The sequence below is a fragment of the Triticum urartu genome, chromosome 2A (assembly GCF_056163025.1).
Source record: "Triticum urartu cultivar PI428250 chromosome 2A, HENAU_Tu73, whole genome shotgun sequence".
Classification (NCBI taxonomy): Eukaryota; Viridiplantae; Streptophyta; class Magnoliopsida; order Poales; family Poaceae; genus Triticum; species Triticum urartu.
In genome coordinates, this window is record NC_141874.1 from 618044241 (window position 1) to 618058377 (window position 14137).

At 51.2% G+C, this 14137-nt stretch overlaps 2 protein-coding genes across 2 annotated transcripts; both read right to left on the reverse strand.

Moving 5' to 3' along the window:
- Positions 1–9353: 9353 nt before the first annotated feature.
- Positions 9354–10694, reverse strand: LOC125539221 (salt tolerance receptor-like cytoplasmic kinase 1). The gene has a single exon (XM_048702601.2). The coding sequence runs from the start codon at positions 10677–10679 to the stop codon at positions 9615–9617; it is 1065 nt and encodes a 354-aa protein (XP_048558558.1). The 5' UTR covers positions 10680–10694; the 3' UTR covers positions 9354–9614.
- Positions 10695–13082: 2388 nt separating this feature from the next.
- On the reverse strand, positions 13083–13867 carry LOC147986242 (uncharacterized). Its single transcript, XM_087540007.1, has one exon. The coding sequence runs from the start codon at positions 13713–13715 to the stop codon at positions 13083–13085; it is 633 nt and encodes a 210-aa protein (XP_087396133.1). The 5' UTR covers positions 13716–13867.
- Positions 13868–14137: the final 270 nt, after the last annotated feature.

Here is a 14137-nt window from a genome sequence, read left to right on the forward strand (position 1 = left end):
TTCTTTCTTCTTCCAATTTTCGAGTGCCATTTTCTCCCAGATTTGGCGTTTGACCTGCCCGGACAGTTCACTCGAATTCTGCCCGGATAGTCCGGACAAGTCACCTCCCGTTTGGTTTGGCCCTCTTGCCGTGCATCTTCACCGGTTTGCCGCTACGTTGGTTCCCGTATGGCAACAGCATGGTACGTTTCCAGTGAATCCACCGCCAATGAATTCGTCAACAACAACGATCATCTCTACCCTTTTAACACCGATACCGGAAGCAAGGTATGTTGCCTTTGACCTCGATGAAGGTTTCCATTCTGTCACTCACTATCTTCTCTTGACACTGTACTTGATAGCCTCACCATTCTTTGTGCATACCTACCTGTTGGGACTAGCTATTTGAGAATTGTCAGGCCTCGTTAACTTTCACATGACGGTGATAGCTTTGCATTCTATTGTGTGCTATACATACTCCATGCATATCTTAAATACTTATCTTGTGTATTTGGTCGAGGCTCAAGGAAAATGGTAAAGGGAAAAATAGTAAAAAAGTATACAAAGAAAAAGATACAATAAAGCTTATAGGCAAAGATTTGAGCATAAAAAAATACTTGTGAGCCGGATACTTGGGATAGGAAAATGTTACGTTGTTCTTGTAGGTTGGTGCACAAGTGTGAATCTAGCCACAAGAGCGATCAAGCTAGAGTCTCTCATAGTGTTTGTGCAACACGAGCTTAGTCTTCGCTAGGAAAAAACATGTATGCTCCTTCCTTGGTTGCACAATCCCAGTTTACCTTTCGAAGCATGCATCCACCTTGCTCTATCACTACTCTTTGATCTACTTGTAACGCATTTGCATTGGTGGATCTTACCCAACATTTTCAACACCTTGATCCATTATTGCGTGTTATTGTGCCACTAACCCTCATCAAGCCACCCTATAAGACTTTCATATGTAGGTGTGAGATTGAACAAGATCACGTACCAATTGCACTCTCTTCACATTTCATAGTGAGGGATAGCTTGATCCATTCTCAACATCGGGAAGAGGTAACTTATGTATTGTTCTTTTCATTCTCTACTCAAACTTGGTTTAAGTGTTGTGATGGATAGCGAAGGTACACCCCTCCAGTCTTTGAAGACCAAGAGGACGCAAATAACTACATCAAGCTTCATCACTTTATACTTCAATATGCTATGAACGACACACACCACACCTTGAATGAGCACATTGAGCACCACTCCACCAACATGCGCCAATCTGAAGCTCGCACAAGGGACTACCTCAACACATGATTGGACGCCCAAATGGCTCAAATTCAAGACATGTTTGAAAAACACAAGTCTTCGTCATCATCCTCATCCTCAAGAAGGCGCTCAAATTGACACTCCTCTGAGCTACCATTCAGTGCAATTACACCAAAACATCGTCATCGTCACCATGAAGACCGAGAAAACTATCAAGCTTCAAATCCTTTCCATGGCAATGGATTGCAAGGCCACATTCTTGAGTGTGAACGGCGTCAACGTGAAGCTCCAGTGCATCAAGATGACTTCGATCGCCAAGTACACCAAGATGATGAAAGGCGTTGACAAGAAGAAGAGCATCGTCACCAAGATGAAGAACCTTGCACACCGGCAAGAATAAACACGTTGTGTGGAGCAAGCAAATCAAGCCCACCGATCTCTATGTGACACAACTTACAACCTTCAAGAGTGAAACCGAAGGGCAAGAAGAGTGTAAAGAATAGGCTCACATCGAGCTATGCCATGAGATGAGGAGCATGTAGAACACACCTTACTTTTCTTGCCAAGCAAATCATGAGGAGCGTGAAGAAAGCCGACCTCCTGAACGTCAACCTCGCAACAATCAAGACGTTGAAGAGTTCTTCCGCAAGCTCAAGTTTAATATGCCAAAGTTCTCCGGTGGCACCGACCCCGAAGAATATCTATCATGGGCTCTCAAAGTGGACAAAATTTTCTAACTCCACAACTTCAATGAAGCAAAGAATATGATGATGTCCTCCCTCAAGTTTGATGAATATGTTCTCACATGGTGGGAGCAAGTGATTGAACGGTCACAAGGAAAAAAGTGAACCACCCAACACAACTTGGGATATCATGAAGCAAGTTATGTGAGCATGATTCATGCCTACACATTATACTAGAGATCTATTCAAGAAGTTGCAAGTCCTCAAGCAAGGCACTAAGTTTATATTACAAGGAAATGGAGATCGCAATGATTTGAGCAAATGTGAAGGAGTCCGATGAGCAAACCATGGCTCATTTACTCAATGGTCTCAACTACCCCATTAAGAATATAGCAGATTTCCAACCCTACACAAACCTAATTGAGCTCGTGCACCAAGCAACAAAGGCAGGATGCCAGATAAAAATCCCTTATGATCTAATTCCGGGCGAAGATATCAAGCACTCCAAGTACTCCGCCTATCCTTCAAGAATTTTTGACACCAACAATAATCAAGCTCCTCCAAGTGTGGCACCATACACTCGGGCTACACCCACTAGTGGTGCTACTTAAAGCTCAAGGTCGTCGACGACTACTAATACGTCTCAAACGTATCTATATTTCTATATGGTTCATGACATTATATTATCATTCTTACATGCGTTGGGCATATTTTTCTGTTTTTTATTAGATTGACCTATTAATTAAGTGCCCAGTGCCGGTTCATGTTTTCTAGTGTTTTTGCATTTCATGGACAATAATTATTTTAACCCCCAAAAAATAGACTGTAGAGTTTTGAACTAGAAGACATCCAGGGGTCTGGGCCCCACACCTGGAGATGCTCAGGGTGCCTAGGCGCCCAAAATGCCAAGGCTCCTAGGCACTCTAGGAACCTTCTGGAGCCCTCCTTTGCCGCAAGCTTGCCCCCCGAAGTTTTGGAACCACCATAAAAATTTCAGATTTTGTGGAGTTATGGATTTCCGAGAAATGACAAAAGGGTGGTGGGACTCGGATTTCAACATCCAGAAATAGCTCCCCTCGAAAAGTCAGATCCCATCTGAGGGGAGGCTCTCATCCCCACAACCATGGCCACCAAAAGCCAGTGGGGAAACCCTTGTCCTACCTAGGGGGGAGGCCAAAGAGGAAGGAGAAGGAGGGGGATCCCCTCTTCTGGTGACGCCAAAACGTCATCGGGGGAACCCTCATCACCACCATCGTCTCCAAAAGCACCTCTATCATCACCATGGCCACCAACAACCCCTTCATCTTCGCTATCATGTGGGGTGGATCTAATACGGGTGATGGAAAATCATGCAATAGTGTTAAGATTTATGTAATATTGACCTTTGGTGTTTGAGAATCAATGTTACAATGACTTTGTTGTGCCCAATGTTTATTACTATTATGGCCTGAGTAATATGATTTCAGCTCAGAACCATGTTTGTCTTTTGTGTGTTTTAAATCATGATCGTACGTGCAAATCATATGCATTTGATTAGTTTTGAACCGGAGACCACGAGGGTGACAAACCAGGGTATTAAAAGGAATGGCTATAATTTGATGATTATATGTATTCATGAAGTGTTAATGCATTGTTTCAGTTGCCGCAAGGTCAACTTGATTACCCTTAGTTGCCTTTATGGACCCTAAAGCAAGGGTGGTTGGACTGTAAATGAAAGACAAGTTTTTTAAGCACATTTCTCTATTTAAAGAATACATGTCTACATTGTTTGAGATACTCCCTTCGTTTGGGTTTATTATGCCCTTTTTCATTTTAAGGCAAAGTTTGACCATGAATTTAACTAATAAACTATAAACTGTATGTAACGAAAACTATACCCTAGAGAACCTTCTTCAAATACAAATCCAACAATATACTTTGTGCAACATATACTTTATATATTTTAGTTAAATACATGGTCAAACTTAGACCCAAAATACAAAGGGGCCTAATAAGCCTGAACGAAGGTAGTAATTTAGAAGTCATGTTACATCAATGCACCATGTAATGATTTATTTCGTCCGGGCAATATCCACCCTATGCCTACACTTTTCATCACTTCTTACTCTCTCTAAAATATTTTATATGTGGCAATGGTTGGGTATTTGTTATTTTTTAGCTGCAACCTACACCGATCAATCAACTTGTTACTTCGTAAAGTAAACACTAAAATTGCAAACATAGTTTTGCGAGTGACACATATAACTTGAAAGAATATGAAACCTACCTTTAGCTCTCACAGGGATCGACACTCATATAATTACACATCCACATTGGAGAGTGCTACAAGAAATGTCTGGACCGCGCGGTTCAGACACTTTATCCTCTCCAAATGTCGTCCATCAAACGTCCGTGGACCGGTCCGCACGTCCAAAAATCCCGCAAACTGGAAGAAAATGAGGGAGGTTTGTGGACGTCCGGACCTCCGCCGCATAGGCATCCGACACCCCGGCCCACACAAATCCATCTCTCTCTCTCTCTCTCTCTCTCTCTCTCTCCCTCTTCCTGCTCCAACCGCTACTCCGCTCTCCACATTGCATTCATGTCGCTCTAGAGCGGACGTGGCCGGTCACTAGGCATGTCGGTCGAACAACGCGGCATTCACACCGGTGTGGCGGTCTAGGTGCCTGCTCCGGCCCGCCGCTTGTGACGTGTTAATGTTGTTTCAAATTGGAAGTGACCGGATGGGTAATGGGACGGCTTCCTACCGCATTCAAGCAGTTTGATGGTTCGTCTGCATGCCCGGCATTGACGCCAGTGCGACGAACATGAAGTCGTCGCTCCACCTTCCCGGCGCATTCAAGTCAGCGCTTCTCCTGCCCGGGCACCCGCTATTCAAATTGTGTTGAATACGGCACAAATTTGCACCACCTTCAAGCCCCATCTCCCTCTGCTCGAGATCCATCGGCGTACAACTGTTTCCTCCCTCCTCCTTCCATGACTGTAGACACAATGGCAGGGACCGCGCGAGTGGTGAAAGAAGCTCTCGCAGCGACGCGGACACGAGATCATGGAGCTTGTGACTTGGAAGTTGTGCATGTGCGCCACATTGAGGCGGGATTGCCTCTAAGCTCACCGAAGGATAGATTGGACGACAAGGACCGTACGATAGAGGAGACGTTCGACGAGGAGCACGCGCCCACGCTGGTCGTGGGCTACATCATGGCGTAGGCGTAGACACACTTCGACGATGTCATAGCGGGGGAGCAGCAGCAGGAGCAGGCGGCGGTGCCGGTCTCCGCTTCTCTAATGCACCTGGAGGAGCAGTGGTACAACCTTTAGCTCCTCGAGCAGCACTGACTCGCGGAAGGTAAATATTCAACGAGCTGACCGTCAGTGCCACGATCACAGAGAATTCACGCTTCGTCAATGAGCAGCGGGGGTTCTACGAGTCCGTGTACAGCACCCGCACTATTCGCCGCGAGCAGTGGCAGCTCTGCGTCAACGAGGCGGCGCGTGATCTCCTGTTAGAGTAGATCATGGTCGAGAAGGACATGGAGGCGGAGCAAGCTGTGGCAGACTGGAACGCTGCCAATGTCAGCAGCTCGGCGTCGTTCTTACCAGGCCATAAGGACAACGAAGCTGGCCCGTCCACTCGATCGTCAACCTCGCCTCCCATCGCCGATGTCGGCGGCCAAGGGTTAATAAAAATGACATGTCCACTCTTATTTGATGCATCGGGTTGGACGGTCAGCTCCGCTAACACCGTCCGCGGACACGTTTGAACATTTTTTAGGACGTTTTGCGTGTCCGTTTTAATGGATGACATGTGAGATGCCCTAAGACTCGTGGCCTGTGGAAAAAACACAAGAGGGGAGCAACTCGTCTACGAGTAACGCTGCATCTACATAATTTCGTTAACCTGTAAACCACTCATTTCTGTTTTCTACAGAGAAAAAACAAAGGAGTCGTTCTACTCCCGTTGGAGTCGAGTCCCGGGCTTTACGAACAAATTTCGCACATGAGATGAGTGGTCGTTTCTCACATCACGTGCACGCAAGGCATCATCCTTTATCTTACAGAAAAGAAACGAGTATCAAAATGCAAACATACAGTACCAGATGCTGCTCCCCTCTAACCGCAACTACTACCCGTTGTTCACTAGCGAAACCTTTCAGAAAGCTGCTAGATCCGTCGCGCACGTGACCGGAACGGAGGCCGTGGTAGATTTCATCATTTCAAGCCTCACCGGTCACCAGCCTGGACCGCATAATAAGCAAGAAAACATCCTTAATTAGCCAGCTCCAGGGCCAATCAGAGCACGTCCGTGCTCCTAATACCGTTGTCCCGAGTTGTTTTCTAATCCGATCCACATTCCACAGCGAGGCCTGCATGTGGCTATCAACGAGAAAAGCTGCTGAAACCCAACCAAACCAGCCGCTCTTCATTAATCCCGCTGTCTTTCTCTGCATTATTGGGCTAGTTTATTCATCACAGCTGGGGTTTGCAGGCACATATAGAGCCAGCAGTTATTCATCCAGAGCAATGATCACGTAGGTTTTTTCTGTTATTTCAGATAGAACGACGGGGTTGGTTTGTTTTCGCCCAGGGCTACTGCATTCTGCAACCATGTTCCAGATGATTCTGACTGTTGAACACCAATCCAGCGATCTTCCACGGTGGTTAATGAAACCCCAGTATACAAGGCTACGCATCGTCAAATAACTACATTTGTGATCACCCGTAGTCCGTCAGTCAGTCAGTCCCGACGAGTACTGCTATGCAAGCAAAAGAGGTCGCGTGAGTGATGGAAAACTACCCCAAATAAATAAAGACGAGACTTTTATGCAGTACTTCGTACTGAAAAGTGACATGCCAGTGAGAGCCACAAGCTAGAATTTCGTTGTTGCATTAGTTGGCCAGGCACGTACATCGTTCTAGGAGTACTAATTCAAAGTTGGCAACAGCAATGCCTTTTTATTTATTTATGATGAGTTACAGCCAGCCAATTAACAACGCAGCCAATCTTCTCTGCACCGTATTTGACAATTTCTATTGCCGCCGGTAGGTTTGTTAAGGTGTCACACGCAACACCTAATCTGCATCGTTTTCATGCGTGGTTTTCATGTTCGTGACAAGCTCGCTCGCCGATCACAGGGCTTGTTTTTAAAGTGAAATATCATCACGTAAAGCTTTTCGTCATCATGCACACCACACGGGCTGATGGTTGCTTCCTGTCGCTAGCTTGCTCTCCTTTCTCGTGCTTGAAAACACAAATACATTTAGTAATTATCTATGCAAGCAAAGCAGGGAAATCTTCCCTCCAGAGAAGAGAATTAGAGAAAAAATCTCGAAAGGGAAAAGCGGCAGCATCTTCACTGATACAGCATGCTAAACTAAGATAAAGGGAGAAAGAGGAGATATATCGAATCTGTAAAAAGATATGTGTTATCGTATAGTATACTAGTACTAAACTAAGATAAAGGGAGAAAGAGGAGATATATCGAATCTTTTTAAAAAAATGTGTGTCATCTTAGTATAAACGGAAAAGTTATGCTGGCCACACCTTTACACAACGTACCACAAACGAAATGAAGTGGCCGATAGATCTAGACCCCATACTTTGCTGCTAACATACAACATATATGGTTAAACAAAAGAACAAAAAGGGAGGAAAGGAGTTGGAGACACACAACTGCCGTGGAGAAAGGAATCGAGCTTTGAGTGGCCAGAACACTTTCTCACCGGTGGCTTTCGTTCCCGAATGCTAGCTTATTGGTGAAGCTGATGTACAACTGGAATTTCTTTATGTCACTACTAATAGTATCAAGTGTGAGTTAAAAGTTGCAGCGGAAACCAACAAGACAGTAAATTAGTTCTTCACAAGTATTGCAGCAAACATTGTATGCATATAAGAACCATATCATCCACAAGCACAAAATTGTTTGATATTTATCACAACAAAAGAACTCATTCCGCTAAATATTTTACCGGATAGAATGACCAAAGTGGCTTTAAAATGGGTAAAATATGGGCATTCCCAACGCCGACCCTTGAACCGCCCGCATACGTCCGAAAGTCCAGACGAGTTGTTCTATCCGATACGGTCTTGTATCGGTCCGTCGGACGGTCCAGACACATTTTCTCCCGCAAAGTGGAGAAAAAGTGGAGGGGGTTTCGGGAGTCTGGACAGCAGCCACGTAGGACTCCGACTCCCGAGGCCCACTAAATCTCCTCTCCTAATCTCATTTCCATCTACTCCACACCTTCTCCCATTGCTTTGCATCCGCACCCTCCACCTCCGCCGATGTCGTTGTACCTCTCCGACCGCCATAGAGGTATTGTTGGACGTGCGCAGCCGGCACCGACACGACCGCTCGCCTTTACGACGCTGTTGTCCACCCTGAAGCCATTTGTACCTAGCTCCCCCCCCCCCCCCCCCCCCGTCGACGACCTTCATGGCGGACACCACGCCCGGCAGGTGTTCGGTTTCGGTCAAATGCCATGTCGTTTTTTCAGAGTATGAAGAATGGCAGGGTACTCGACCATGAAGGATGAGTTGTTGTGCGATGCGTGGTTGGCTGTATCCACAGATTTCGTAGGCAGGAGCAGAGGAGGGACCTTCTGGCAGCAAGTGCATGAATTGTTTCACACACGAAAGCACGTTGCGCCCGACGACATGCACATCATTCAAGAACGCAATGTAGGGTTGTTATCGTATCGCGGGCACCCTATCCAGACCAGCATCACCAAGTTTTGTCACGTGGTTCGTCAGCTGGAGGCAAGGTGACCATTGCACGCGGCAAAGGACGAGATCATAGGTTTTGTTATCATTCACTCAATGTTGGTCTACGCATTATATAGCCTGCACGCGCTGCCGTGACATACCACAGGACATAGGGACGATCGTTTACGTATACACACTGTTGGATGAAGCTGAAGGGGCAGTATGTGCGGGATGACATGCTCCGTTGATGATAAACTTATTCGACATCCAGATAATCTCGTCGAACTTAAGACATTATTGTATTAGACTTAATTTGCATGCTATGTATGAATGATTTATGCTATTTTCTCTTCGAATTTTGATGAATATCGGCCGGTTTGCATGAATTTCGTCTAGATTAGTTCAAATGTGGGTTGAAATATATGCAACCCGCGTCGGATGACGGCCTCCAGCGTTAGTGCCCGCGCACATATGCCGGAGCAAATTTGAGGGTCAACATGTGCACGGAGAGTTGCATATTCTTCATAACATTAACTGATCGTTTCAAATACACTTGCATCTGTTCACATGCACGTTACCGTACATGGTTGAGGCTGCAGGACGTCTGTACAGATACCCATTCAGTCGTTGATGGCCAGGGTGGATTAATTTTCTACGGCACGGCGTCAACAAAACAGCTTGTCCTCCACCAGCTATGTAAACAAAGTGCCTCAAAAACCAGATAGGCCTAATATAAAATTACCCGTTCATTGGACCTGATACGCGCCAGAATTAGACCACTGAACTACCACTGCCATTGTCATGCCACTGGTGCTACAATATAGTAGTAGGAGTATGTGCCATGACATCACAAAAATTTCTACCTAATCCCAAGGCTTAAGCTAATCTGAGTACTCACACTGCAGAGACCATTCATTCTTCTACCTGCCCTAACATTACTAATTTACTATTCACAAATCACAATCAACAGCACCAGCCATGAGCCAGGCAGGCTAGAACATCATCCTGCGGTCCAATCTGGATCCGACGGCCGAGATCAACGCGGTGGTCTTCTCCTGGAGCACGTGCACCACGTCCGCCATGGACGGCCTGAGCCCGGGGGCGTCGCTGACGCACCGCATCGCGAGCTCCGCGACGACGGCCGCCTCGTCGGCGCTGTACTTGCCGGTGAGACTCCGGTCCACCACATCGGCCACGTTCCCCTCGCTGACCGTGGGGCACACCACCGCGGTAAGACGGCGTCCGGTCTCGCGGCACACGGCCTCCCTCCCGGTCACCAGCTCGAGCAGCAGCACGCCGAAGCTGTACACGTCGCTCTGCTCGTTGGCCACGCCGGTGCGGAGGAGCTGGGGGTCGACGTAACCCGGGGAGCCCATGATGGCGCGCCCAGACGACCTGCCGCGGCCCGCCGTGGCCGAGACGCCGGAGTGCGCGAAGCCGAAGTCGCAGAGCTTGGCGTCCATGTTACCGTCGAGGAGGACGTTGGACGCCTTGATGTCCCCGTGGACGACCGCCTGGCTGCGGCCCTCGTGGAGGTACTCCAGCGCCGTGGCCACCTGGAACGCAATCGCCACGCGGCGCAACCACGGCAGGGGCACCGCGTCTTCCTCGCCGCCGTGGAGCCGCTGGTGGAGGTCGCCGTTGGGCGCGTACTCGAAGACCAGCACGCCCTCGTCGCGCTCGTCGCAGTAGCCGAGCAGGCGGACGATGTGCGGGTGGCGGAGGGAGAGCAGCACGTCGAGCTCCTGGCGGAAGGCGCGGTGGAGGCGCTCGCTGCTGCAGTGCACCTTGACGGCGGCGAGGCGGGCGGAGGAGAGCGAGGCGAGGTAGACGGTGCTGAAGCCGCCCTGGCCGATGACGCGGGACGAGAAGGCCCCCGTGGCGGACTCTACCTCCGCCCACGCCATCCGCCTGGCGGCGCCGCCGGCCTCCTCCTCCTCCTCCCACACCGCCGGCTCCGCCGCGACCCGCGAGCTGGCCGCGCCCGCCTCGCCCCGCTTCCTGACGTCGGCGCCGCGCCGGCTCACGCACGCGAACAGGCCGCACCCTTGAAACATTGTGCACTGGCGCCGATCGACCGACGACTCTCCAAGTGTGGCGAGGAGTGGGAGTGGGGGGAGAATAGGTTCTCTCTTCTCCTCTCGTCTCCTAGGCTCGGGTTTTGTTGCTGGTTCTTGGCGCGGCTGCCTTCCTGGATAAGCTGCTGCCGGGGCAGATGAAGGAATCAATGGGCACCGTCTGCTCTCTCGCTGGCTCACTGGCGCCTTGTATGCTACGGGTCAAATGCATACCTGTGTATATATATGCCAGGCCGCTGGCCGCTTGCCTCGCATCTTGTGTTCTTCTCGCGTGAGTGGGCCCACGCACCAAGCAAATCATTGCGCTGCGTGACAAGGGAGGGAGAGCCGATTCTTTCAGAGTGGGGTGGGGACGGACGTCAGCAACATCTCTCTCTCTCCCTCTCTCCAACTTTGTTTTCTTTTAGTATATAATATGATATATTTCGTTTTCCTTCCTACAGTGGGTCGTCCAACGTGTTCTTGACCCGGTTGCTTGAGGGCTGGAAATGCTTATTTATTGACGATCGCTCTAAGTGGGAATGTTCAGGGACGCGGCTAGCTTTGGTCCTACGTTATTTTGATATTCAAGATTTTCGACGGGGAGGAGGATTTTAAACATGTTTCTACTTGGAGTGCGCCGGTGGAACTCTGCTTTAAGCTCATTGCTGGCGGAGTCAGGAGTGTCGGTTCCACCGGACCTGACTGAAAACACCGTGTCAGTCTGCTACTGCCCGTGTTGACTGCAATGAGTTTGATTTATTGCAGACTTCAGTTGCACCGTTGCGAACATTTACATGGCAAGCAAAGCATCACTCATAATACTAGTACTAGTAAGGGCATCTCCGGCCGCGCCCCAACAGGCCTTCCCCAGGCGATTTTGCCGCGCCGGTGTCAAAAAAAACGGCCCAGTCGCGCTCCCAGAAACCCGTTTTTCGCCGGCTCGGGTCAAAACTGGTGCCGGCGGACCCAGGCCGAACCCGGCGCCCTGGGGGGCGCTTGGGGAGCCGGCACAAGCGAAAAAGACGCGTGGACCCGCCCTGGCGGCGACCCGAGGGCCTTTTCCCGCCGCTTCTTGACGCTTTTCCCTCACATCTCCTCCGCTCGCTCGCCTTCCTCCCGCCATTCCCTCCCTTTCTCCCGCCAAACCCCCTCTAACTCGCCTTCCAGTCGCCGCCATGCCGCCGAAGAAGTACGTCATGCCGCGCGTGGCGGCAACCACGACTGGCACCGTGGCCCAGCCGAAGCAGAGGAAGCCGAGGGCGCCGCCATCGAAGCCACCGAGCATGTCGAACGCCGAGTGGAGGGTGGAAGTTCAGCGACGCGACGCAGTCACCACCGACCGGCGGAACAGGGCCATTGCCAAGAAGGCCCGCGACAACGCGGCGCATGCGGCGACGTCTTCCTCATCGGTCGACCACGCGGGGATGATGAATCCACCCGTCGTCAGCCACGCCCAGTACGCGCCCTGGGGACAGCAAGGCGCCGGATCTCCATGGGGATCGTCGTCGCCCGGCTACGCCGACGGCGACGCACACGGGGGGTTCAACCCAAACGTGACCTTCCCCCATGGCCACCCCGCGACGCGCACACCCTCGCCCGCCTTCGTCGGCGTGCAGTACCCTCCATACAACTACTCGCCGCCCGCCGCCTACGCGTCCACACCGACGCCCCATCTCCGCCGTGGGTCGCTGCCCTTCTCGCACCTCGGCGACACGGACGACACAGGAGCCGACATGGACGACATCATCGCGACAGGATCGACCGCGGCCGCCGCGTCTTCCGGGTTCGCCACCCAGGACGAGGTAGTGGATCTCGGCGGCGACATGGAGGCCGAGCTCGGCTACGTCTACGGCGAGGACGCGCACGAAGCGCAAGAACCCGAGGAGGAGGAGGAGGAGGAGCCGGCTCCTGTTCCGATGAAGGGGCGCCAGAAGAAGAAGAAGCGGGCGGCTAGGTCAGGCGAACCGCGCATCAAGTGGACGTCCAAGGAGGAGGAATGCCTCGCCGAAGCATGGAAAGTCGTCTGCCTCGACCCGACCACCGGTGCGAACCAGAGCTTGGAGACGTACTGGGACCGCATCAAGGCCGAGTTCGACGAGCGGAAGCTCGTCGACCCGTACTTCAAAGGCGTCTACATGCAGCGCGGCTCCAAGCCGATGGCGAACCATTGGGGGCGTATCCAGTTGGCGTGCAACAAATGGCATGAAATCGTCGAGGAGGTCGCGGCTCGCCCGGAGAGCGGCGCCAGCGTTGAGGATCAGGTACGCACGCCGTTCGCTCGCATCTCTTCGTCGTCAACGCCCGCCGCCCGCCAACTGTTTGTTCCTCCGCACAGCTGCTGCGTATGTTCACCATGTATCGACGCGACAACCAAGACGCCGACTTCAAGCACCTCCACGTCTACAAGCGCATTGACAAGTGCAAGAAGTGGGCGGAAGTCCGACGTACCCTCGACAAGGCCAAGGAGACATACAAGCCGGACGCGACGACTTCGGGCGCGTTAGAGGGGCGGCCGGACGGCCACAAATTGGCAAAGAAGGGGGAAAACGCCGACGCGGCAACCGCGCGAGTGCAGGAGTCCATCGAGCATTGCTTCGCCGACGCCCAGGCCCTGGCCGTCCTACGTGAAGAGAAGACCGAGGCGCGGTGGTCGTCGCTGATGAAGAATAGCGCCATCAAGCTCGACCTGCTCCGGACGAACGTCGCCGCGAAGAAGAGGAACACCGACATGGCTTTTCTGATGGGCGGGGCGGACATGCTCCAGAGCAACAACGAGCAGCTCATGGCGTGGTACATGGCGGAGCGCGGCCTCATCCTGAACCAGATGCAGATGGCAATGCCGACGACGCCGACGACGCAAGCTCCCGCGCCCATGACCACACGGACGCCAAGCCCGAACGACGCCTCTACATCGCCGCCCAGCAGTGCCGAAGCCGCGCCGACATAGCCCAGCACCGAAGCAGCTCCGACACCGCCGAGCCCGCGCACGCCGACTCCGCCAACGCCTGGAGCCGACCCCGCCGAGTGAATCATTGCGCACGCGAACTTGCGGCGTGCGACGCTCTGTTTTTTGTAACGCCAGACTACGTCCGATCGCCGGATTTGTGGCGTCTTTTGAGAGCGGGAACGACCAAGTTTAAATTTCCCGCATCCTGGGGCCGGCGCTTGGGGGCGTGACTGGGAGCTAGGTCGCCCCCAGGGGCCGAACTAGTGCCGGCACGCCCCTAGGCCGCTCTATTTAGGCGCCCTGGGGGGCCGAACGGCTGGAGATGCCCTAAGATACACGTACATTGCACGTATGAAATTGGACAACCAAATTATGAATAAATATCACACTATAACATGTAAGGTTTGAGTCATATATGCATGATGTAAATGTTCGTTTGATTCTTATAGTTCATCTCATTCAAAATCAATTAGTTTTTATAAAAAGGTTAATCTATTTTAAGATTTAT

Excerpts from the sequence above, each read along its gene's own strand:
- LOC125539221 (XM_048702601.2), bottom strand. The coding sequence starts at position 10,679 with ATGTTTCAAGGGTGCGGCCTGTTCGCGTGCGTGAGCCGGCGCGGCGCC.
- LOC147986242 (XM_087540007.1), bottom strand. The coding sequence starts at position 13,715 with ATGATTCACTCGGCGGGGTCGGCTCCAGGCGTTGGCGGAGTCGGCGTG.